This window comes from Megascapheus bottae, chromosome X (genome assembly GCF_031878675.1).
Source record: "Megascapheus bottae isolate mThoBot1 chromosome X, mThoBot2.hap1, whole genome shotgun sequence".
Classification (NCBI taxonomy): Eukaryota; Metazoa; Chordata; class Mammalia; order Rodentia; family Geomyidae; genus Megascapheus; species Megascapheus bottae.
In genome coordinates, this window is record NC_143547.1 from 17,585,592 (window position 1) to 17,613,523 (window position 27,932).

At 34.9% G+C, this 27,932-nt stretch overlaps 1 protein-coding gene across 1 annotated transcript in view; it reads right to left on the reverse strand.

The window, feature by feature from the left end:
• Positions 1–27,932, reverse strand: part of Dmd (dystrophin) — a 1,999,854-nt gene that overhangs the window by 1,641,241 nt on the left and 330,681 nt on the right. The window contains exons 3-4 of the mRNA XM_090326714.1: positions 19,113–19,205; positions 13,672–13,749 (exon numbers count right to left, since the gene is read on the reverse strand). Coding sequence (XP_090182840.1) covers positions 13,672–13,749; positions 19,113–19,205 — 171 coding nt within the window. The remainder of the gene's footprint in view (positions 1–13,671; positions 13,750–19,112; positions 19,206–27,932) is intronic.

Consider the following 27,932-nt stretch of genomic DNA (forward strand, 5'->3'; position numbering starts at 1 on the left):
TTTAACATATGAACACATTACTTCAAATTTAAGTATCCAGTGTATCTCCAAAAATTATATATAACAGTGACAATTCATGAAAGATGCCTAAACTTAAGACACGCTCCTTCAGACAGATTAGAAAAAAAAAACATTATAATAGTGCTATTATATTAAGAGTGACTGTATTTGTAATCTACTGCTTTAGAAAAATATCAGACTTCTAATAAATAATGGCACTAATAGCTAGTTCTTTTCTTATACAGGAATAGAATTAAGAATCAAAATCAAGTCAAGTTACTTTGTCAAAGCAAATCTCCAAGCTATGGTTTTGTTTTGTTTTGTTCCCTAAAGATCCATGTGCTGGATTTTTAGCTCTTTTCAAAGGTGGACCCAGTGAAAGAAGACTAGGTCATGGAGGGAATAACCTTCAAAGGGGATTACTGTCTATCACCAAAGAGAAGATTAAGTCTAAATGAATTGGATTATTTACTTAAAGAGAGGGTTGCTATAAATCTGTTTTGGCTTTTTCATCTTGCAACCTTCCTTTTCTTTCTTACCATGTGAATGTTCAATGTTTTTTTTTGTTTTGTTTTTCCGTTTTTTTTTTTTTAATCTGTTATGGGGCTTGAACTCTGAGTCTGAGCATTGTCCATGACCTCTCAGCTCAAGGCTACCCCAGCCCACTTCCAGTTTTCTAGTGGTTAATAAAAGAAAGCCCAGTAACAGTGCGCAGGCCGTAAGTTCAAGCCCTAGGATGGGCTATACCAATTAAAATATTTAGAAATATGAAAATATTTTAGTTACTTATACTTATTTATTTACATTAGTAGTTCTGGGGCTTGAATTGATGGCTTCATGTTTGTTAAGAAAGTGCTCTATACTTTCAGCCTTTTTTGTATTATTTATGTATCAAATACCATCTCGCATATTTTGTCTGACCCCAGTCTCTGACCACGGTCTTTCTGTTTATGGCTTCTCTAGTAGCTGAGACTTTAGAAGTTTGCCATCGTTGCCCAATGTAGTGGTTCTTTAAACTAATATCTGTTTTATTAATTTACATGAAATTTCTCTTAAGTATATTTTACTGTTATTATAGGGGTTATCTACAGAGAGTTTACAGTTGCATAAGTCAAGTAATAAGTACATTACTTTTGCCATGCCACCCCTTCCCTCACTATGCCCCAGTTTTTCCCTCCTATTCCCAGCCATAAATTATATAGTTCATTTTCAACATAATGTTCTTGTGAGTATCGCTACTGTATTTGTTTACATTTGTTCTACATTTTCTGTTACCCCTTACTTTTCCAAATATAAATTAACAAACAAAAGATTAAAGACAAATAAAGCAACATCAACAACAGCAAAAAAATCTCTTATTTCCATTTCTTGGAGTTCATTACATAAAATATTATTTTACATGATAGTTATTGAGCATTTGCAATACACCCCTATGAATATCCGTTCTCCTTTGGTCTCATTTTGTGAATGTCTAGAAAACTGTATAAATTATCATGTCCAATCGTATTTACTTTTAACCATTCAGTGTGTTAATTGTTGACTTGTTGGCACATTTGACTTGAAACAAAGGGGGGAAGCCATGCAAACTTTACTTCTTTTGGATCTGGCTTAAGTCACTTAATATAATTTTATCCAAGTCTTTCCATTTTCTTATGAATGTACAATATCATTCTTCCTGATGGAAGCATAGAATTCCATTTGATAAATATATACCATATTTTCTTAATTCATTCCTCCACTAAGGGGAATCTGGATTGGTTTCATATCTTGGCTATGGTAAGTAACCATGCAATAAACATGGCTGTGATAATTGTTCTAGTGTGACCATGTTTGTGTTCTATTAGATTAATGCCCAAATTTGGAAGTGCTGGGTCATATTGAAGCTCTATGTTTAGTCTTTTGAGGAACTTCCATGCTGCTTTCCAGAGTGGTTTAACAAACTTACATTCAGAGTTCCCTTTTGGCCTCATCCCAGCCAGTATTTTTTATTGCTAGCTTTCTTTATTCTTTCTTTCTTTTCTTTTTTTTTGTGGTTCATGGGGCTTGAACTCGGCCTGGGTGCTGTTGCTGAACTCTTCTACTCAAGGCTAATGCCCTAGCCTTGAACCAAGCCTCACTTCCCATTTTCTAGAGGTTAACTGGAGATAAGAGTCTCAGGTCCTTTTGTGCCAGGGCTGGCTTTGATCCTTGATCCTCAGAACTCAGCCTCCTGAGTAGCTAGGAATACAGGCCTGAGTCACCATTCCCGGCAATTGCTAGCTTTCTTGATAATGGCTATTCTAACTAGAATGAAGTGGAATTTCAATGTGATTTTCATTTGCATTTGTTTTATGGCCAGAGATGTTGAATAATGAAAATATTAGAAGAAGGGTTATGGGAAACAATAGGGCCCCTAAGCATCAGTGGAAACTTTGTAAGTAAAAATCTGAAATCACAACAAATCAAAAAAGACTGGACAAATGGGACTGTATAAAATAGAAGAGTTCGTTATATGACAAATTACATAGCTAATAAGAGAAATAGAAAGCACAAGGATGGGAGTGTGGCCTAGTGGTGGAGTGCCTATCTACCATGCATGAAGCCCTGGGTTCAATTACTCCATACCACATACACAGAAAAAGCCAAAAGTGGTGCTCTGACTCAAGAGGTATAGTCATAGCTTTGAGAAATCCCAAGGACAACGCCCAGGCACTGAGTTCAAGCTCCAGGACTGACAAATAAAAAGCACACAGAATAAAAAAAAATTACTTTTACAAGCCTTTATATCTAAAATTTACTTTGGGTTCAAAAAATTACCCCCCCACCCCGAACGCTGGTGGCTCACACCTGCAAACCTAGCTACTCATGAGGCTGAGATCTGAGGATCATGATCCAAAGCCAGCCCAGGCATGAAAGTCTGTGAGACTTTTACCTCCAAATAACTACTAGGAAACTGGAAGTGGTGCTGTACAGTGCCCAGGCCCATATTCCAGCCCCACAACTGACAAAATCAACAACAACCACCACAATAAATGATAAATGGCCTGAAGACTTACAGAGAGAATTCTCAGAAGAATAACTAAGAATGAAAACAGACACATGAAGAAATTTCTAACTAGTTCTTTATATGAAATCTGTCATTAACTTTTCCTAGGATTGCCTTGAACTTTGATTCTCCTAATCTCTGCCTCTGGAGGAGTGTGAGGCACTAAATCCAGTCCTAACTACTTTATTTACATACACAGAAGTATTTCATTTGCTCAAATATCTCACTGACATCTTGTATTAATCAATCTTGTAATTTTTACTCTTCCTTCATTCTTCCCATAAAATTTTCCCAAATCTGGTCCCCAAACTCATTTATTCATTCTTTTCTCTTTTATATGACCATTGCATGTATAAATGTGCATGGTGATTTTATATAGGCACAAATATAAGGAGCGTATATTCTATAAAAGACATTATACAGGAGGGTGGGGGGGAGGGTAATGGGTACCAAGACATGTGAAAGGGTATCAATGTATGTGAATTGATGCACCTTTTATCTGGTAAATATCATGTAACCATTTTATTAATTACAGTAAAAATTTAAAAAAAGACATTATACAGATTATATTTTAGATGTTGTTATGAAATAATCCCATTCATTCATTTTAATGACTGCATTATATTTTAGAATATGAATGCAATATTGGGTTGTCAAATAATTCCTTGTTTTTAGAGCTTTGATCTGTTCTGTTTTATTTCAAGTTTACACATTGCAAGGCTTGACATCATATACATACATATGTATATGTATGTATACATAGGTACATATATGTATATGATGTATATTTGTATATAAACACACATCATTTATATATACATAATATATATACACATTCACATACACATCTTCAGAATCAATATTCATATTGTTGTAATACTAATTTGCAGCAAAGTATCGGATAAATAAATGTGTGCATATAAATTTTAATAGTTTTTCATATACATTAAAAAGTGAAGTAATTATGCTTGTTTAGTTTTCCACTTACCTCAATTTTAGTAATTTTCATTGTACTAGAAAATCATCTATTTCCCAGAATTTTTCAAAATTGTTGTTATAGAGTTGCTTTTAGTATTCTCTTGATTACTTCTGTAAATGTTGCTATATATCCTTTCTCATTGCTAACACTTTGTACTTTTATTCTCATTTTCCCTTGTTAGAATTAGATGAAGTTTACATATTTGTCAGATTTTTTTTCCAAGAGTTATCATTGGATGGATTTGTTCCATGTTCTTAGTTCTATTTATTCTTAGTTTTATTTTATCTTTTGAGGGAAAAAATGAACCTTTTAAAGTTATGATTTTCTCTGAGCATGGCTTTCATAGAGCCTATAACCACATCAGAAAATGTGTCAGTATATAAATTTTACCAATAGTTTCTCTACATTTTCATTTAGTTTTGCGAAGTGGGAAACAATATCGAAGTAAGAGAAAGTATTCAATAGATCATAGCTGAAACCAGATTTTAAAATGAGAGCTAATTCATTAATTGTAGCTCAGAAATCATTTTATTTTTAGTGAAAAGGTAATGAGCAAGGTTTACAGTCACACAAGTAAGGTACTAAGTACATTGTTAACCTATCCATCATCCCCCCTTAGCCATCTTTATTTACCCTCTCCCTTTGCAAAGTACCTCATTACTAAATTTTACACACAATAGTATAGAAAAGGTATTTATTTTGTGGCCAGGCAGCAATGCCTCATGGGCTTTAATCTTAGGTACTCAGGATGTTGAGATCTAAGGTACATGGTTGAAACAAGCCCAGAGAGGAAAGTGCATTTATCTCAAATAAAACACCACAAACCTCACAGATGGTAGTGTGGCTCTTTTGGTAGAGAGCCAGCCTTACAAGAAAAAGCTAATAGATAGTACCCAGGCCTGAAATGATTTAAACCCCAATACCAGCACATCCCCCAAATTTTTGCTTTATGTATGTTTTGTCTCTTGCTCTGTTTCTGTCCTTATAAGACTGTAGAGAGATGATGCCTCAAATTATGTTAATGGGTATTATAGTGATAAATACCTCATACTGCCATAATTGAACCATTTTGACTACAAAATCTAATGTACTTTTGTTATAATGCAATATTTCTTACCAGTTAGCTTTGAATAAAGTTGCTTTTAATCATCATACTATGTTATGCACTCAGACATATTTTTCTATGTTTACCTATTTTTCTAAGACATATTCTGTGACTGTGTCTTCTGAAAACAATTCAACAATCTAATCGCTAAATAACCATGCTAGGCAAATTTGAAAACTGCTTCAATCTATGTTAAGTCAACAATTATGTCTTTATAGTTAACAATGCCTATATTTCCTTGCCTTTTTATACAATTACTGATAAAGACTTAAAAAAAACTACAGGCAACAGTGTATACCAATCCTACCTGAATTATTCAGCCAAGTGAAATTAGGCAATTAGGCAAAATATGTGGTTCTCCCAGATGATTCACTTTTGCCCAATAATATACAGCATAAAATTTCATCATATTTTGAATTAGAAAGGATAAATGGATAAGTGTAAGCATGTTTTTAATTATAATTCTGGCTGTGTTTAACCAAACAGAACTAATTTCATCTTATCAAAAATATTTTCCTAACCGGGTACCATGGCTCATACATATAGTCATACCTACTCACGAGGCTGAGATCTGAGGATTGCAGTTCAAAGTCATCCTAGGCACTGAAGTCCATGAGACTCTTATCTCCAATTAACCACTAGAAAAATGGAAGTGGCACTGTGGTTCCAGAGGTAGAGTGGTAGCCTTGAGCTGAAGAGCTCAGGGACAGTGCCTAGGCCCAGAGTTCAAGCCCCATGACCCACAAAAGAAAAAAATATTACTTGTATATTTTTCATGAAGAATATAAAAAATTTAAAAGGATCATAATACATCATTTTTAAAATTTGAGTCCATTTTCCTAATAAAAATTTCAAACAATAACTAATGGCTAGGGGAATATACATTTGACTTCCTTGTAGAAATACCCCCACAACCAACAAATACTCTTTATTCATATAATTTTGTCATTCATCTATTTGATACTCTCATATTTATACATTTCCTTCTCCCTACTTGTAAATCACTGGAGAAGTTCCCTTCTACATTCTAGATGAACATATTTGCTTTTTAAACATGTTAAGTGCTTTTTAAAATAAAAGCATGTTATCATGTAGTTATGCTAAAGAGATACCCCATATTTAAGAGAAACTCAAGTATTTACATAATTCTTCTGAACATAATGGATTTAAAATATCACAAATATAGGGAAGGCAAAATAGTTTCACTGTTTTGCAAAATGTGATTTTGAATAAAGCCAACATTTAAGATTTAAAATTTCAAGAGTTAGAGGCATAAATCACACCTATTTTCTTCACAGAGATACATATGAACTGAATTTTTATTGTTATGAATTGCAAATTTATATAATGCAAAGTGTAGGCTTTATTGCTCTTAAATACAAATTTCCTTTATATTCTAACAAACTGCAATGAATTTATTTTTATTTGGTTCAGGTTTATATAGAAAAATGTATTAAAAGACTCTTTTAGCCCAAAGTACACTATTAGAGATAGCACTAGTTATTCACTATGAAAACAATGTCCTCAACTCCAACTATTTAAGTTATATATAAATATTTATTAAATACTATGGCTACTTGCCATGTGCTTTATGTCTAATGGTTTTATAGCTGCCATATGACACACATTCAAGGTTTAGAACAAAAACAAACAAATATATTTTCATCCAATTACTCGTAGACTAATGAAACAAATTATTTTTTTCTCTATATTTTGGGTGCATTATTTTTATGTGTGTGAGGGGGTTATAGGGCTTGAACTTGGCCTGGGCACTGTCCCTGAGCATTTCAGCTCAAAGCCCTATCCCTGGGCCTGGGTGCTGTCGTTGAGCTCTCCGCTCAAGACTACTATCCTACCTTGAGCCCAGCACCATTTTCTAGAGGATAATTGGAGATAAGAGGCAAGATCCAACACCCCTTTATGTTAAAAGCTCTGGAGAAACTAGGAATCCATGGAACATTCCTCAATGTAATAAAGGCTGTGTATGAGAAACCCACTGCTAGTATTACACTTAATGGTGAAAAGCTAAAGCCATTCCCTCTAAAATCAGGAACGAGACAAGGATGCCCACTCTCTCCACTACTCTTTAACATAGTACTAGAATTCCTAGCCAGTGCAATAAGGCAAGAAGCAAGCATAAAGGGGATCCAAGTAGGGAAAGAGGAAATAAAATTATCCCTCTTTGCAGATGCCATGATTCTGTATTTAAAGAATCCTATAGACTCTACTCCCAAGCTCCTTGAGCTGATTCAAAACTTTGCAAGAGTAGCAGGCTATAAAATCAACCCTCAAAAATCAACTGCCTTCCTTTACACCAACAGTGAGAGGAACGAGGCAATAATCAGGAAAGTAACTCCTTTCACAATAGCCTCAAAGAAAATAAAGTACCTAGGAATTAGCTTAACTAAGAATGTAAAGGACCTTTTTGATGAAAACTTTAAAATCCTAAAAAAGGAAATTAAAGCAGAATTAAGGAAATGGAAAAACCTCCCATGGTCCTGGATTGGTAGAACCAACATTGTGAAAATGACAATCTTGCCAAGAGCTATCTACAAATTCAACGCAATACCCATCAATATCCCAATGTCATTCTTTAAAGAAATAGAAGAGGCAATTCAAAATTTCATATGGAATAGTAAAAGACCCTGTATAGCAAAAACACTTCCTAGCAGAAAGAACAGTGCAGGAGGAATTTCAATTCCAAACTTTAGACTCCATTACAGAGCTATAATTCTCAAAACAGCTTGGTATTGGCACAAGAACAGGCCTGAAGACCAATGGAATAGAACTGAGGACCCAGATATTAAACCACAGACCTATGGCCACCTAATCTTTGACAAGGGAGCCAAAAAATAGAATGGAAGAAAGACAGCCTCTTCAACAAGTTGTGGTGGCAGAACTGGTTAAGCACCTGCAGAAAACTAAAGTTGGATCCTTCTTTGTCACCTTGCACTAGAATTAACTCCAAATGGATCAAAGACCTGGAGGTAAAATCTGACACACTGAAAACTTTACAGGAAGGAATAGGAGATACACTAGGCCTCCTTGGCACAGGTCGAAACTTTCTTACTAAGGACTAAGAATCACAACAAATCAGAGAAAGGCTGGATAAGTGGGACTGCATTAAACTGCAGAGCTTTTGTATGGCAAAGGACTTAGCTAGTAAATTAATTAGGAAGCCTACAGAGTGGGAGAAGATCTTCACCAACCAAACAATGGACATAGGCCTCATATCTAAAATATATCAACAACTCAAAAAATTGAATCTCTCCAAAACTAATCTCCAAAGTAACAACCATCCCATTAAAACATGGGCCAAAGACTTAAAGAGAGTCTTCTCTGAAGAAGAAACAAAAATGGCCTATAGACACATGAAGAAATGCTCAACATCTCTGTTTATAAAAGAAATGCAAATCAAAACAACTCTAAGATTCCACCTCACTCCAGTTAGAATGGCCAGGATCAGGTAAACGAATAATAACAGATGCTGGAGGGGATGTGGCCAGGAGGGATCACTACTACACTGTTGGTGGGAGTGCAAACTCGTTCAACCACTATGGAAAGCAGTGTGGCAGTGCCTCAAAAGGCTAAACATAGAGCTCCCCTATGACCCAGCAATTCCACTACTTGGCATTTACCCAATCATCCAGAAACAAGGGCATACTAAATCCACTAGCACAACAATGTTCATTGCAGCACTATTCACCATAGCAAAGATATGGAACCAACCTAGATGTCCCTCAGTTGATGAGTGGATCAACAAGTTGTGGTATTTGTACACAATGAAATTCTATGCTGCTGTCAGAAAGAATGACATCACCCCATTTGTTAGGAAATGGAAAGACTTAGAAAAAATCATATTAAGTGAAGTAAGCCAGACTCAAAGGAACTTAGGCTCAATGGTTTCCCTCATTCGTCATAATCAGTAGAAACCTTGGGCTGTATTAGCAGAGATCTGCAATAGAGCAAAATCTTGATACATAAGGCCATATACTCTAAAACTAATTGAAAGGACCTACAGGATATTGTTGTCCTTAATGCACTATGTTGTCTCTCATCTCCTTTGCTGTCCCTTGGTTATCTCATATTGTTATAGTATCTCACTTTGTTATCTGATATATTGAATTTATTTGTATTTGGTTATTTGAAATTTGATAGGGAAGGGGGGAAAACCAAGACGGGCGGGGCGTGTGTGGGGGAGGGTAATGGGTACCAAGACATGTGAAAGGGTATCAATGTATGTGAATTAATGCACCTTCTATCTGGCAAATATCATGTAACCCTTTTACTAATTACAATAAAAAAACAGTAAATGATGATGCAAGAATTCCTTTTTGTATGTCAATATAAATTTATAGACCATGAGATATGCTAGGGAATATATTAATATTCGACAGAAGAGTAGTTGAGGAGAATTATTATTGTTATTAGCATATTTCACAGATGAGTCATGGGATGCAAAGTTTTGCAATTATTTGACAAGGAGCTACACCTGATGAATTGCAGAGATAACCTAATTCTTCTTCCTCTTTGAGAGTGAGTGGATATAATATACCAATATTTTAGTGACCTATTGCAAATACTGAAAATTTAGTGAAAGAAATAGTGTTTGCCTTCTACATACATATGACCATATATAAGATGGTGCTAGATGAAATGAACTCCAGGATAATGGAAACAAGAGGTTTTTCTTTCTGTTTGTTGTTTTTAGTATACTATGTCGAGTTGTTTTTTCCCCTTGTTTTTCCCCTGTGGTCTATTCCCTGTTGTCAGTGTATCTGATTTTGGTAACTGGTACATTTTATATATGCTTATTTGAATTAGGGAAGGGAAGGGGAACACCAAAATGATGAGACAAAGGACAGAGGGTGAACCAATACAACAGTGATACTCACAAGACACTGTGTTGGAAATGAACTTTACAATTTGGAGGGTGGGGGAAAGAAAGTGGGAAACAAGTATAGGAGGGGTAACAATGCCCCAAAAGAATGTACTCACTACCTTATGTATGTAACTCTAACCCCTTTGTCTAGCATCCTAACAATAAAATTAAATAAAAAAGAAAAATTTAAAAGGACAAAGTTTTTCTAGCATAAATTATCTTTAAAATTTAGAACTTATTTAAACTACTTTTATGAGTGATTAAAGGAAACAGATTATATTCACTGAAAGATATTATGGTATGACATACTGCAAATATATTAGATGGTATTTAAGCTTCTCAATAAAGAACATATAAAATAGCTGTCTTAAAGATAATTTTGGAGTTGTCTTTATCTAAGATCATATATCAGCAAGAATGAACACTATATTACTTTTCAGATCAGTGACATTTGACAACCATTCAATCTATTTCAGTGAAAATTTTCAGTGATATGATTAAGTGAAGACTTGAATATAGCTGACATCTGAATGTTCACCCTAGGCTTAAAAAGCTCATTTTGGATCTGTGGCTTAATAGTGTAGGAATGGCTTTATTTGCTTTCTGCCATTTCAATTGTACATCTGAAATTACCTTGTAAAAAATAAAAGCTTGCTACCATGTGATAATTCAAGATAGGGCATACTGAGTATTGTTATAAGCTCTACAGTTGGGTCATCTAGCATTAAATCATGCTAAATCAATAAACACCTGGCTATATATATGTAGCCAATCTTGCCATACTACATTTTTGTAAAAAACCTTTAAAAGATTATGTAATTTATATATTGTAAAATGAAAATCTTATGAGGTAAAAAGAAAATACAATCTGGAAAACCTCTTTGCATGGAAAGGATCATAATGCTTCCAGTAGGCCCTTTTTATACCCTCATATATCTTACTGTCAAGCTGTTTACTAATGGTTCACACACATAAGCCTATCTAAGCAGGAGACTGTGATTCAGAGAATGGTAGTTTGAGGCCAGTCAGGCTAGAAAATCCCAGTAGACTTTATCTCAACGAAATGAGGAAAATGTAATGTTTAGAGGTGTGCTGTAAGGGGTAAAATGGAAGAGCACTAGGTATGAGCAAGCAAGGCAAGAAAGCTCAAGTGTCTGGACTCAAATTTGCAAATATGAGTGCCATAAAAATTCCCTATCACATTTGAAATTGCTAAATTACATTAGTAGTCTAAAAATTGTGCAACTGGATATCAAATGAGTAATAATGCAAGTATTTGATTGAAGAAAAACTTTTTTTTTGGCCAGTCCTGGGCTTGAGCTCAGGGCCTGAGCACTGTCCTTGGACTTTCTCAAGGCTAGAGGTCTACCACTTGAGCCTCAACACCACTTCCGGCTTTTTTCTATGTATGTGGTACCGTGGAATCGAACCCAGGTCTTCGTGCATGCTAGGCAAGCACTTTAACCACTAGGCCAAACTCCAGGCCCAAGAAAAACTTTTTGAATGAAAGTTATATCTAAAAAATATGTGAAGTTATATCTAAGAAAATATATGTTATAAATAAAAAAGAGGTAGAGAACTAGCTTTGAGGAAAAGAATTCAGGCACAGCGTCTAGACCCTAAGTTCAAGCTCCTTATCTGACAAAAATTAAAATTAAACAAATAAATGGACACTTATCATTGACACTACTCATTTAATACTACTCATCTCTTTTCATTTGAGTCAACAGAGAGAAAGAACTGTAAAATTAAGTTAGAGTGCCTCAGGAAGGGAACTTTTCAAAAGTAACAGTGGAGGAAGTTTAAGAAATGACATCTGGGGGATTTGCTGTCCATCTTCAGTAAGTTACAAATAAGTGGAAACTACAGATATATTCTCTATCTAGAATTCATAAAGACAAGGATAACAACCACTTGGTAGTTTTTCCTAATTGCACAGGATATTGTACTTCCTTTGGTTTGCTTTCTGAAATCACAGCCAACTTTACTAAAAATGAGCTTTGTTCTCAGCAAACATTGTAATGACAGTGTTATTGCACTTAGACATAATTTCTTCTCCATAAGTGGTTTTCCAAGCTAAATAATTGATAGCAAGAATAGGCACCACATAGAATATCAATCAGAATGAAAATGTGGCATCTGGATTGGTGAGATATAAGTGTTGCAAGGTGAAAAAACAGAAACTCCTTATGTCATAAGCAGAATTTAAGTAAGAATTCAAAGTCAGGATAGGGTAAAAAAGGTAACTGAAAAATAGGGTTAATGAAGGAGTTATTATAGAACTAAGGAATATGCCAAAACTAGTGGTCAACGGCAGTAGAACAGGCTGAAATGGAAGGACTTGAGAGAAGATGAGAACACAAAATGAATGTGATATCAAAGGTCCTGAAAATGTCTTTTTGAAAACAAGCTTCTTTTCTTCTGTGCAAAGAATTCCATGTTTATATCTTATGAATCTCAACACTACACAGGTAATCTTACAGGAAGTAGACTGACAGTACCCCATCTTGGTAGTTTTGCTATTTGTCTATTTTTAGTTTGAAATGGAACATGTTGTTGTGTGTTTGTGTATGTGTGTATGTGTGTGTGTGTGTGACTACACATGCACTAGTATTGCAGAGAAATTGAACCCAGGGCCTAGATGCTGTTCCTGAGGCTTACTTGCTCAAGGCTAGTTTTCTACCACTTGAGCCATAGTTCGACTTCTGGCTTTTTTTTTTTTTTTTGGTGCTTAATGAATTTCCTGGCCAGGCTGGCTTTCAATTGTGATCTTCAGATGTCAGCCTCCAAAATAGCTAGGATTGACAGCATGAGACACTCAGGCTATAATAACACTTAAAGATACTAACCAATACTGGTCCTAAATTCGTAAAGTGAATTGTTACACACTCTCCATTCCAATAATCTATCACATCCTCTCCTTACCAGATGAGGTGAGCAACATTTGAAGGAGTGTATATAATTAATAATCTATTAAAGCTTATAGTTATTCTAAGACTACCGGATCAATACATTTGAATTTACCCTTGAAAGAGCTGTAATATGATTACGAAGCTGCTAAAAGTGCCTAGTAAATGCAGCAGTCAATTAGGTAGGTTGTGGGAAGTTAATAAGAAAGAGAATTGATTACCTTCAAGGGCATCATGGGAGTGATATGACATAGAGGAGATAAGAATTCCTCTAACCTGCCCCCTCATATAGCAACAATTATTTATTTTTTTCTAATTCAACTCATATATTTCCAAACGGTAATGTTTTTCTGTATACTTTACATGTTTTGTGTGGTGCTTAGTAACTGTGAGCTTGATTCAAACTTCCTTATAATCACATTTGAACACAGTGAATGTGTAAAAATAAGAGTAAATAAAATCCATTTGTTGCTCAGAACAATGCTATATAAAGGACTTAATTTGTCTACCAGATATAGCTACATCAAGTCAAATCCAAAACAACATGAAAAGACCTATAAGGTCTGATCCATGTCTTTTACTGCCTTTTCTTCCTGAATTGCATTAGCCACAAGCACACAAAGGAACTGGAACATATGCTTGTAATAAGAACTGCTTTGATTTACAGGAGAACTGGAGATATGATCTCACTATTTATAGGGCTGATGCTCTCACTCAAACATTAAGCATGCTGTCTTATGGCATCCAGACCCTGTCCAGGTCACTACTTACATTATTGTTCTGCAAGACCCGCAGTGCCTTGTTGACATTGTTAAGGGCATGAACTCTTGTAGATCCTTTTTCTTTTGGCTGAAAAAAAAATGTTGTGTTCACTACCCAGCAGAGAGGGAGAGAGTAAAAAATCTTTTAGAAATACAAGGATATGTAAATTCACCCTTATGTTTTGAATATTTTACATTTAAATGAATCCAAACTGTGAGAGATTGATAGAAGGAATCTTCAGGCTTTGGGCTAATTGTCCTGGGCCTACTGCTTTAAAAAATAAACCAATCACTCCATGGCAATGAAAGCATTTTGTCCACCCTCTTCCCCCCCCAACCCCTTACAAATCCTGGCTGCTCCTTCATCCTGTAGCCAATATGGATTAGTGTATACCTCTAAATGACAGAAAACCTCAGTATAATAGATAAAAACAGTTAAGAATGAGATAAACAGTAAATCTCTACATTTGTTAAGAAAGAAGATGTGAGTCTTAAAGTTATATAATGCTAAATCGAGCTAAAGAAAACTACTTTATTGACTATTATCACAGTTAGCCTAGTCACTGATGCAGAAAACCTCAATCATCTTTAGTTCCTTAATCCACATTTTAGCCCCAAAATATATCTCATCCTGTAATTTTTAAACTGACATCTGTATAATTCATTGTGATACACAAATTACCCCATTTATCCAATTGTAAAGTTTTAGAAATTCCACTGTATTCGTTCTTTGCTTCTATTTTCATTTATTTTACATTCTTACCTGTATTCTTATAGTCCAGGCTCATAATTCTTCTGCTTCCACTTCCTGATTGGTAGAATCTTAGGTATGTACCTTCACGCCATTCACATTTCCTTTATCTTAAATCCTTGCTAGCCATTACCCAGAATACATCTGAGTTTCCTTTCCTTCTCACTCACTGTTCTTAATTTATTTTACATATCTTCAATGATTACAAAGTCCACTGTTACTGATAACTATTTCCTTAGTTTTCATCTAAAATGTAGGGTGCATATATTTTAGTCAAAGGCATAAAATATGAAACTGTGACATCTCAGTTATGTTTCCAAGTCTGCCATTTTTGCATTATGTGAACTTGGGTAAATTTTACAGTTTTTCTGTACCAGTTGTTAAAACTGAGTTGAAGTAACTGTTCTCTACTATTTTTGAGAAAATTCAATGTGCATTAAGCACTTAGATTGGTGCCTATCACATAAGTACAATAAGTTCCTTACTATCATTGATTTGGTAGTAAATGGTAGGTACTAACTCTGATTTCCTTCACATGGAAGATAATTTCATCTCCATGATACTCGTAAGGAAATAACTCAACTGGAAATTAAAAGTTAATGCATAGTCGTAGAAACAGTCATTGGTAGAATCAGGAAATCAATTTTTGTTTGTGCTTATAGAGCCAAAATTTCCATATTTACTTTGTTTTCATTAGTGTACTAATTTTATACATGCTCAGACTAAGCAATCTATTATTTTGCTTTCAATTTCTGGTCTCATACTTTCCAGAAATACTCTTGTTCCTCTCAAGTAATTCTCTACTTGTGAATCCCTTACTTGTAGATTTCCTACTGAACTTCCCAAATGATAATAGTACTCGACTCTTTCATTTTTTTATGGAATCTCCATTTTTTTCTCCTAGATATTTGTTGCACTAATGTCAAAGAGATAAAGGCTTACAGACTCAAAGGAACATAGGCTCAGTCCTTTCCCTCATTTGTCATAATTAGTATAAACCTTGGACTCTCCTAGCAGAGGTTTACAATAGGGCAAAACCTAGCTACATAAGGCAATATAGGATGAGGCTAAATGAAAGGATCTCCAGGATATGGAAACAAGAGCCATATAATGTGATTGTTGTTCTTAAGTGCTATGTTATTTCTCATCTCTTGTGTTGACCCTTGGTTATCTCATATTGTTACAGTATCTTACCTTGTTACCTGGTATATTGTATATATGTTTATTTGAAATAGGATAGGGAAGGGGGAAAATAAGATGAGAGGAGAGGGTGGGGGGAGGGAAATGGGAACAAAAACATGAGAAGGGTTATCAATATGTAGTAATGCACCTTCTGTCTGGTGAATATAATGTAACCCTTGTATTAATTATAGTTAAAAAAGAGATAAAGATTTACATTTTGCTGTTTTACCACTTTCCACCACAAAGAGAAAATAAGGCCACACAAAGATACTTTAGCTCAAAAGGAAAACAGTAAGAAAATGTACATACACATACTCAAAAAATGTACCTGTAATGTTACTTTTAGGAACTTCGAGTTTTGACAATTATTACTTACATCATTCCTTGGCATAATATTTAGGAAGGACACACATTTTCATTTAGTCAATAACATAAGAATTGCAGTGATAATTTAGTAGCATTTTTTGTTTAAACTCCAAATTAAAAATGTGAATATCTATATACACATGTGTATATTTTTGGCAACCAAAGGAATTTTCAAAAAAATAAAAAGCTGCTGTTTCTGATCCTAAAGCTAAAATCTGCCCCATTAGGATCTTTTTATGCTGTAATTTTAATTTTATAGTTATAAGACAAATAATTTCCTTCCCTCTATGGGGAATGTTCAGGAGATGCCCTGAACCCATAATCCAAACAGATACTTCCAAACTGTTTACTAATATCTCTGTTTTATAGTATTCATAATTTCTGTTAGGTGTACAAGGTAAGTCCCTGTAAAAAATATTAGGACTGAAGACTAGACTCAGGGAATTGGAGAACTCAATCAAATTGGGAACATCCATGACACAGGTAATTCTGTTCTTTGGTAAAGTTGATATTTGCTGACAAAGGCTGACAGATCTATGCCTGGGATGAAGGATGGATAACAGACTCCATTTGAAACAATTACTAAAATTACACCATATATATTGACTTGTATGATGAATGTTTGGGTATTTTTGTTCTTTTGTCATCTACCAAAGTTGTGGATATTTGCCATTTTCCTTCAGTGCATCTTACATAGTATACTCATTTTATCTATGCATCTATATAGAAAATTTAAGGATACTTTATCCTAATGAATATCTCAAATCATCTAAATTTTTTCTACTTTTTTGTCTTTTGCTGAAATTCCCCATTCTAAACATTGTGATAAATGAGATGTTGAACTGTGGCAAAGTTGTTTTTGGTAATGGCAGTATTGACTCCATGTAAAAAAATGACTAGAAGATGTTTTAGCATAACAGAGAAATGGTAAATACACATTTAGAAAGGGGAGAAATTAAATTAAATTCTTATGCACAAACAAGGATATATTTTGAACAAATAAACCTAAACAATTGTAAGGTACTAAAGTTTAGTACTATAATTAGAATCAGAACTGACTCCCAGAATACAAAAGAATATTACACTAATTTCTGTATCTATTTACATATATACTTGCCGGGGCCTACCGGCAGCAAATTGGGATTCCTGAAATAGGGGACAGGGACTGAAAAAAATAGAAGAGAGACAAACACATCGGGTCTGGGAGGTCTGCAGCCCAGGCAAAAACTGCCCCTCGTTCATTGTCAACTCCAGGCTTATATCCCTTCTTGAAACCCGGGAACTTCCAGCTGTTACATTCATATGGTAAATCTCAGGTTATTTAAACAGAATAAGGCCATAAAACAATAAGACAATAAAGCCATTGTCTGATGCAAATCAAGGTACAATCTGATTCCACTCTGGCTCCCAACATATACTTATATGTAAATATTCATATTTTGTAAATATACGTATGTATATATATTTTTGCAGTAAGAATATGGATGATTATACAAAAATGTATTCCTAACCAATATAATTATATGCTCTTGAATTTTATAAAACAAATTGAGGGGATATACAGCAATAACTCTGAGTTTACTTTTTCCTTAAAATGAAAGCCTAGTACATTCCTGTAATTCTAGCTCCTTAGAAGGCTGTGAGCTAGATGATCACAGTTTGAAGCTAGTCCTACCAGAGAAAGTCTTTGACATTCCATCTCCCTGATGATCAGCGTAAAGCTGGGTTGAAAGCCTGGCTCTAGTAGGAAAGCATGTGTCCTGAATAAGAAAATCAAGTGAATGTAAGGTCCTATGTTCAAATTTCAGAATTGTCAAAAAAATAGTGCATCACTTTGAATTTTGCAATAGATAATTCTATTTAGCAATTCACAAGGACTGAAGAAAATAAAAGCATAAGATACATCTTTTTCCTTTAGAACATCACCATTTACTTGAGGAGTCATATACACACAAAAACACCAAAAAAATAAGACAAAAAGGTAAAATAGGAGGTTTAATATCTTTAAGAATGGGGAGAGATTAGCAAAGAGAATTTGGGAAAGGTTTCCTGACAAGTAGAAAAAAATTTCTGAAAGCCTGTTAGAACAGACAGAAGTACAGAAAACAAAAATATGTAATTAAAACAAAGCATGTGGTTGTGGATTTAGCTCAGTGTAGGAATACTGGCATTGCAAGTGCAAGGGTCTGAGTTTGTCAGCTCTGAAGAAAATACTCAAAATGAAAAGGTAAAGAAAGGAAAGTGGAAAGGAAAAAAGAAAAGTAAAACTATCCTACGCAGGAAAAAACATGAATATACAATAGAACAAAAATCAACTTGGCTTGGTGCAAGATAATTGTAGAATCAGAACTTCTGACTACTTTGACACTGATGACAGCTAGAATTTGTATATTATTTACAAAAATGTATGAAACAATAGTCATGAGTGCAAAGTGAAGGGATTGAGGTAGTAATTTAGTAGGATTCATTAAATATGCTAAGTGGCTTACTGTAAACTGAGGTCTTAAACTGCTTATAAGAATAACAGTAAACTAAAGAATTTTTAACTCAGGAGATCCAGATTAACAGCTCTTCCGAATTATGAGACCTTGGTCAACTGAACTGAGACTTACCAATGACTTTATTGACCTATAACTGACTATAACAATTATTTCTGTCCAGAGCCAGGCTCTAAGACAAAACAAAATGACAGTTCTAAAAGAGAAGTTACATTCTTACCACTTATGCTATTGAAAATAGCATACAATTTATCCCTGTGTCCCCAAATAAGTGTTCTGTTATTCATAAAGTAATTGTTACAAGCTCTTTGAAAAATAACTGAACAATATACAAAATCACAAAGATAATTTTAAAGATCATTATGCATTAAAGCATTTATAATGGCATTCATTAAGAAAATAGCAAATAGGTAAAGGCATATAATGTCTATTAATTAGCATGAGGTCTATTTCTGGAAAAGTGACTTTGTTCTGCATGTGATAGACTATATCAAAATGAAAATTTTAAAATGAGATTGTTTTATTCAGAAATGGATCTTTGATTGTGAGTTAATGAGCACTTAGTAAATTAGCAGATTTTACTAGATAAAATGATAGATTGTAGTCTGAAATTTTACTGAAGATCATGTAAATTCATGAAAATATATTTCCTACCAGTTTTTGCCCCGTCAGGCCTTCAAGGAGGTCTAAGAGGTGTCGCCCATCCTGAAGGTCAGTGAAGAGGTTCTCTATGTGCTGTTTTCCAAACTGAAATACAGAACATATATAGTAATGCCTAACATGATTCATCTCCATGATTATGCTTTTTAAAATTTAAACTTAGATTTAAGGATATTTTGTGCATGTAATTAATAATTTACTAAGGATGATAAATAAAACAGTTTACTTTAAGGAAAAGTAATTCTCCAACATTATCTAACATAAGCATAGTGCTAAATGAGTAGACTTATAAAGTTACTTACATGTCTCTGAAGTTAGCATTAATAGACTGATCATGGAGGTAAGTTACAAAGAGGTTGAATATATAGCACTTTTTTTTTGCCAGTCCTGGGCTTGAGCTCAGGGCCTGAGCACTGTCCGTGGACTTTCTCAAGGCTAGAGCTCTTCCACTTCAGCCTCAGCACCACTTTCGGTGGTGTATCTATGTGTGTGGTACCAAGGAATTGAACATGGGTCTTTGTGCATGCTAGGCAAGCACTCTACCACTAGGCAAAACTCCTGGCCCCGAATATATAGCACTTTGTCACAAAATTTAAAGGAGCTAAAGCTAAGATTTAGGGTTACATGTATCTAACTCATAAGTCCTTTGTTCTTTCTGTTGTATGCTATGTCATTGGCGTTTTCCTTCAATTTCATTATCTTCCAGGTATTTCATTTTTATCATAGGTTACCATAATTTTATTTTTCTTGTTAAAAGCCTACAAGTCTTACATATTGTCAGCTCATTAATCACACAGGCTATCTGGAATGTCCTAATTTATGAGTCATGGACATATACTACACCCACAAAAACCCAATCCACATGTTGGAGTATACACAGGTAAATCAGTCAGACATTGCCCAGTTCTTACAATTCTACTTGTTCCATAGAAAAATTTTTTTTTCATATATTTTTATGGTAATTAATAGAAGGGTTACATTATATTCGCCAGATAGATGGTGCATTACTTCACATACATTGATACCCTTTCTCATGTCTTGGTCCCCATTCCCCTCCCCCAATCCCAGCCCCTCAACTTTTTTCCCCCCTTTCCTATCAGATTTCTAATAACCAAATACACATATATACAATATATCAGATAACAAGGTGAAATACTGTAACAATATGAGATAACCAAGGATGGCAAAAGAGATGAGAGATAACAGAATATTAAGGACAACAATCACTCATTATATGGCTTTTGTTTCTATATCCTGGATGTCTTTTCATTTAGTGTCATACTATTTGGCCTTATGTATCTAGGTTTTGTTCTATTGCAAATCTCTGCTAGGAGAGCCCAAGTTTTCTACTGATTTTGACAGAAGAGGGAAACCATTGAGCATATGTTCCATTGAGTCTGGCTTACTTCACTTAATATGAATTTTTCTAAGTCTTTCCATTTCCTTACAAATGGGGCGATGTCCTTCTTTCTGACAGCAGCATAGAATTCCATTGTGTATAAATACCACATCTTGTTGATCCACTCATCAACTGAGGGGCGTCTGGGTTGGTTCATTGCACGACTATTTACCATAGCAAAGATATGCAATCATAATTATTTCTTAAAATGCCTATTGATGGATTTCACATTATTCTTTAGGACATTCACTTCTTATCTACTCTTTGGATTGCTTCTATCAAGAAAGAAGATGTGTTCAGATCAATAGTTTGTAGATGCAATTGAGAAAGTATGGCTTCTAAATGTATCAAGATGGAAACTTGCACACAACAATGTGTCACATTTTAAAGAAAATAAAACACAGCTGATGATGTTCTTAAGAAAAAAATATATATCTATATTGATAGACAAAATCTGTCAAAACAGGAAAGATGTGAATGGCAAAATGCTCCTTCAAAAATAAGCAGACAATGGAAATAGGAAGCAATACTTAAGATATAGACTAAAAGTACTGCTTAGTTTCTAAGAAGTAAGAATGAACTGGGTGCTAGTGGGTCATGTTGACAATCTTATCTACTCAAGAAGCTGAAAACTAGAGGATCAAGGCCCAAAGCCAGCTGAGTCGGAAGGGGCCATGAGCCTTCATGTCCACAATAACTACACAAAAGCAAGGCTGGAAGTATGGCTCAAGTCGAAGAATATCAGCCAAACAAGTAAGTGAATAAAAGCAAGTTGAGAAAGCATGCTTCCCTTAGTTAAAAAGGCAAAAAGAATGTAAGAACTATAGTTGGTTTGTGGAGCAAGTGGCCCATGAAGGTCAATAAGGCAAAGTGGGTATTTTTTCATTCTCATTTTTAAACTAAAGTCTACCAAAATAAAGTAGGCTATTGAAAGGCTTCCAGATGGATCTACTTCAGATACCTAGACTGAGGAAATTGAGAAAAATTCAGTTCTATGTATGATACCTAATATTGAAAATACTTATATTCAATGATACATAAAAGTAGCACAGTTGAAAGCCGGGCACTGCGGCTCATGCCTGTAATCCTACTACTCAGGAAACAGATCTGAGGATCGAGGTCCAAAGTCAGCCCAGGCACTAAAGACTGTGAAAATCTTATCTCCAATTAAGCACAGGAAACCGGAAGTGGCGCTGTGGCTCAAGGGGTAGGGAGCTAGCCTTGAGCTCAGGGACAGCGCCCAGATCTAGAGTTCAATACCCACGACTGAGTATCACAGTTGAAATTCTTTATTTTTCCAGTCCTAGCCTTGAGCTCAGGGCCTGAGCACTGTCCTTGGGCTTTATCAAGGCTAAAGTTCTATCACTTGAGCCTCAGCACCACTTCCAGCTTTTACATATATATATATATATATATATATATATATATATATATATATATATATATAGTGCCGAGGAATCGAACCTGGGTCTTCATGCAGCTAGGAAAGCACTCTACCACTAGGCCAAATCCCGGTCCCCACAGTTGAAATTCTTAAATCCAACATCATTCTCATACACTGATTTTCAGGTTGTTCCATTACAGTATGTACAGTATGCTTCTACTAAATGAAACAATGAAGTTACCCTGGAATACAGCACCCAAATAACCATAAAAGAGGTCATACTAAAGCTACTACCATAGCCATATTCTTTGTAGTCCATTTTCTCCTCAGTAGAATGCCATTGCTCCATTTGTAAGGAAATGGCAAAATCTGGAAAAATTATTAACTTATTTATGTAACTGTAACCCCTCTGTCAATCACTTTTACAATAAAATTAAAAAATAAAAACCAAAGAGAGAAAGAAATTAAGAAAGCAATCTAGGAAGGAAGGAAGAAGGAAAGAAAGAAAGAGAGACAGACAGAAATAGAAAGAAGGAAAGAAGGAAAGAAGGAAAGAAGGAAAGAAGGAAAGAAAGAAAGAAAGAAAGAAAGAAAGAAAGAAAGAAAGAAAGGAAGGAAGGAAGGAAGGAAGGGAGAGCTGGGACTTTGGCCTAGTGGTAAGAATGCTTGCCTACCATCCACAAAGACCCGGATTTGATTCCTCCGTTCCACATACACAGAAAAAGCCAGAAGTGTTGTTATGGTTCAAGGTGAAGGGTGCTAGCCCTGAGATAGAACCCAAGGAGAGTGCTCAGACCCTGAGCTCAGGCCCCAGGTTTCGAAAAGAAAAGAAAGGAGGGGAGGGGAGAGAGGGGAGGGGAGGGGAGGGGAGGGAAGGGAAGGGAATGGGGAAGGGAAGGGAGTAGGGAAGGGAAGATAGCCAAGCACTAGTAACTCACCCTGTAAACCTAGCTACTCAGCAGCTTGAGTTCAAAGCCAGCCTGGGTAGGACAGTTTGTGAAATTCTTGTCTCCAATAAACTACTCATAAAAAGCCAGAAAATGATACTGTGGCTCAAGTGGTAGAGTGTTAGCCTTGAGCAAAAAGATGCTCAGGAACAGCACCTATGTTCTTAATTTAAGCCCCTCTTTATTTAAGCCCTCTCTTACCATGTCTTTTGTTGCAGGTGTGACATTCATAGTCAGGAAAACACTAACTTTTCATTAATAGCTGTCCTTTCAAATTCACAAAAATGCATTTCTTAAACATGTAAAACACTAAAACCTCTTTAGGCCATATGACCCTGTCACTCTTTGTCTTCAATATCTTTCAAGATTAAGATATCAAGTGAACTTTGTAAACTTAGATCATTACTCAACAGTTTTATGCAGTCACTTTTATAATGTATTCTTCTTTCAAACAACAAGATGAAAGGACCATAAATTAAGACAATAATCCTATAGCACTGTTGATGTAGAAAAAATACAGAAGTACAGGCAATGGACAAGATTAGTAAGTGACATAAGCAAAATGGTAAATAAAACTGAAAAGCCTGGGAAGAGGCCAGAAATAAAATTTTTAACTATTTCTGTGATTTCTGACTCTTGCTAATGATATTGGCCTTTTAACCATAAAATGTAGAAGGATCAATACTGTGTTCTAGTAGGCGGTAAAGAGCACAGAGATAATTTGGCATGACCTTCTGGTTACAGAAAGGTCAAGCCATAGACATATCTAGTGCTCAGAAAGTTAAGAGACTGTGTTCAGTGATTACAAATCTCTGGGCAGAAAAAATACAAAGTACACGTGTAAAATGGGGGATACAAAGCATTCTGAACTGCTCACAGAAAAATAGCATTGTAGTGTCAATATGCTACTTTCATAGGTGGTCGTATTCTCAAGTATGTCTCAAAAATCAGAATTGTATATATATAAGAAAAAGTACAAAAATTTAGGTAAAAAAAGTACACAAAACTTATATGTGTAGTTCCATGAGTTTTCACATAACTGAGTATATTTATATTACCAGTAACAAGATGGAGATCTTATCAGCACTTTAGTAGCTTCTTCATAGTCCTTTCTCTGCCCTATTCCTGTCACGAATGACCACTACACTAATTATTAGTACCATAGATTTGTTTGGCCTGAAGATGACTCTTACATCAGAAAAATGATCCTGGTCTAGTATTCAGTTTTAACAATCTAATAATAGAAAGATATCACAACAATGTACACACAATTTGGAAAGGGAAAAAAGTACAATTGATATAATATTTTAAAAAAATAAGGAAGTCCTACGTAAGAATGTTTACTCCATCCAGGCACGGTGGCTCCCGCCTGTAATCCTAGATACTCAGGAGGCTGAAATCTGAGGATTGCTGTGCACAACGAGCCAGGACACTAAAGGCCATGAGACTCTTATCTCCAGTCAATCACTAGAAAACCTGAAGTGGTGCTGTGGCTCAAGGGGGAGGGCAGTAGCCTTGAGCTGAAGAGCTCAGGGATAGCACCCAGGCCCAGGAGTAGGGCGATATCTGAGTTCAAGCCTCACGATGGATTAAAAAAAAAAAAGAATGTTACTCCATACTCAGAATATATTGAATGAAATTGTTGCTTTGATATATGCTGGATTTGTGACCTTGAGCACATCTCCCAACATTTCTGTACCTTACTACTTCCAACTTCAAAAAAAAATTAGGTACTACTATCCATAGCGTGTTAATGTGGTGAGGATGTAAACAGAGTAGTGCTTTGTTTATTAGTGATATCCCATAGTTATTACCTCCCATATATTCATTCTAAAACTTATGTGAATAATCCATACTTCTTTATGTAAATCAGGTCCCAAAGCAAGAGAAGGAACTAACTTTAAAATATTAACATAGACATTTAAATAGGTAAGAAATTTAAAGTATCCAACCTACTCTCTACCAATGATAATTCAGTAAACATGTATTGCATTCTCCCACAGCTCCTTCCTCTTAAATGTCATCACTTGAAATATAGAGTTCCTCTCTGCTTTGAGAATCCTAGGGTCTTTGCATAATGAAGAATTTTAGGAAAGTTTAACAGGGAATTGTTTATAAACATTAGGTAGGTTCTAATGAAATTATTGAAACTAGAAATACAAAGTATAATAATTCTTAGACAACACTGAGAAAAAAGATTTATTACTTGTACCTAGACAAACATATAACCAAGAGAATCATCTGAAAGGGGCTTTGGAAGTAAGACACTTAGCTGTCTTTCCTTCTACCTAATTTCTTGTGAAACGATCCTAATGACCAACAACTCTACACCAGAGCAAGAAAATCTATTAATATAATGCAGAGATCTTTCCATACCAAAAAGAAAATGGAAGAAAATGGGCTAGATGTATAAATCAAAGATATTCAGAACCCAGAGTATTGGAAGAAAGTCCCTTGGAAATCCTAGGTAGCTTGTTACATAATGACAGCAAACCAGTACATGCCATTTATAGATTTCTGTTACTACACAGAAGAGAAAACATTGCAATAATGGATAAATTCCTTATGAATGATCATTTTGAAAGCACAATTTAACTTTAATGAAAAATTATTTCAAGTTAGAAAGCATAATTTTACTGCTGAAATAGATTATGAAGAAAAAGGCAATCTCTACATATTTGACTCAACAAAGAGTTTCATGGAAAATCAGTCATTAAAAAACTCCAATACCACCTTGAAAAATAATAATTATTATTATTATAAACCAAGACTTAGTATATTACTCTGCTTCATGTAAAACTAAAAAAATTAAGCAAAAATATTATTTAAAATATTTCTAAATTTACTTGCATCAAAATGTAATTGCAACAGAAATATTGAATATATAATTGCAACTGAAAGATTAATCTTTATATATTCATAAAACATTTTTTATTTTTTGTCTAATATGTACTTTTAAAGTTCTCTTCAAGAAAATTGAAAATAATCAGTGGACTTTTGTAATCTCATTTCCTTGACTTTCTTTTGTTTGTTTGTCTGTTTTTTGCCAGTCCTGGGCTTGAGCTCAGGGTCAGGGCACTGTCCTTAAACTTTCTCAAGGCTACAGATCTACCACTTGAGCCTCAGCACTACTTCAGGCTTTTTTCTATGTATGTGGTACTGTGGAATCGAACCCAGGTCTTCTTGCTTGCTAGGCAAGCACTCTATCACTAGGACAAACTCCCGGCCCCTCGAATCTTATTTTGATATAATTTTACATAAAAAGCCCTGTTCATCTAATTTTCTTCATTTTTCACATTTTTTATTGAGACACTTCCAAAACAAAAATAGTGAATCATAATAATTTTCTGTGAACCAACAGTGTCATTTTTAGATTATGGTTTCTAGAAAACACTTTTCTGAATAACAGCCAAAAGAAAGTAAGCCCAAGATAAAAATTTGCATTTATACCATAAAGTTGTTTGAAAATTCTCAATAGGCACCTGACACTCTCAAAACAGGGAAATTTACTTTTACAACTCATTGAAAAGAAGGTTTTACCAGAAACTATTTGTTATAACATAACTATAAAGGGGAGGGTTTCGTGCAGTAATTTAGCTATATAAATTTGTTAATTATAAACACATGTGCACAGTATTTTATTTCTAGAAAGCAGCCATTTCCCAAATTCAACTAAAATAATTTTAAATCATATTAGTTTCAAATGATAATAATTACCAGGTTGAAGAGAGAAAGTTATTTTTTTCTGTGTGGGTCATGGGGCTTCAATTCAGCCTAAGGCTACCACTCTACACCTTAAGACAAACCCTACTTCCCATTTTCTAGAAGTTAATTGGAGAAAAGAGTCTCAGGGCCTTATGTGCCACGGCAGACTTTGAACATTGATACTCAGATCTCAGCCTCCTGAGTAGTTCAGGAAGAGAGGAAGTTCTATCAAACAGTTATCACATTTTTTAAAGGTTGGTGACCACAAATATGGCTAGATAATCTGCTGTTGACCTCACACTAACACTCCTCAAGCTATTCAGTGAAACTATAAGTGAAGGCTCTCTACCAAATGCATTCTACGAAGCCACCATAACTCTTATCCCAAAACCAGACAGAGGCTCATCAAAGAAAGAGAAGTATAGACCCATTTCTTTGATGAATATTGATGCAAAACTGCTCAAAAAATACTGGCCTTCTTCAGCAACTCATCAAAAAAAATTATACACTATGATCAAACAGGATTCATCACAGGGATGTAATGTTGGTTCAGTATACACAAGGCAATTAATATAATTCATCAGATTAACAAGGACAAGAATCACATGATTATCTCAATAGATGAAAAAAAGGAATTTGACAAGATTCAACAATTCTTTATGCTTAAACCTCTGGAGAAACTAGGAATCCATGGAACATTCCTCAGTATAATAAAGGCTATGTATGACAGCCTTATATTTAATGGCAAAAATCTAAAGATATTTCCTGTAAAATCAGGAATGAGACAAGGATGCCCACTCTCCACTCCTCTTTAACACAGTATTAGACTTCCTAGACAGAGCAATAAGGCAAGAAGCAAGCATAAAGAGGATACAAAAAGGGAAAGAGCAAGTGGAACTTTCCCTCTTTGCAGATGACATGATTCTGTATTGAAAAATCCCTACAGACTCCACTCCCAAGTTGCTTGAGCTGATTCAAAACTTTCGCAAGGTAGCAGGGTATAAAATTAACCCTCAAAAGTCAAGCACATTTCTGTATGCCAACAGCAAGAGGAACGAGGCAACAATCAGGAAAGCAACTCCTTTTGCAATAGCCTCAAAGAAAATAAAGTACCTAGAAATTGACTAAGAAGGTAAAGGACCTTTATGATGAAAACTTTAAAATCCTGAAAAAAGGAAATTAAAGCAGAACTGAAGAATTGGAAAAACCTCCCATGCTCCTGGATTAGAAGAATTAACATTGTGAAAATGGCAATCTTGCCAAGGGCTATCTACAACATTCAATGCAATACCCATCAATATCCCAATATCATACTTTAAAGAAAGAGAAGAGGCAATCAAAATTTCATATGGAATAATAAAAGACCCCGTATAGCCAAA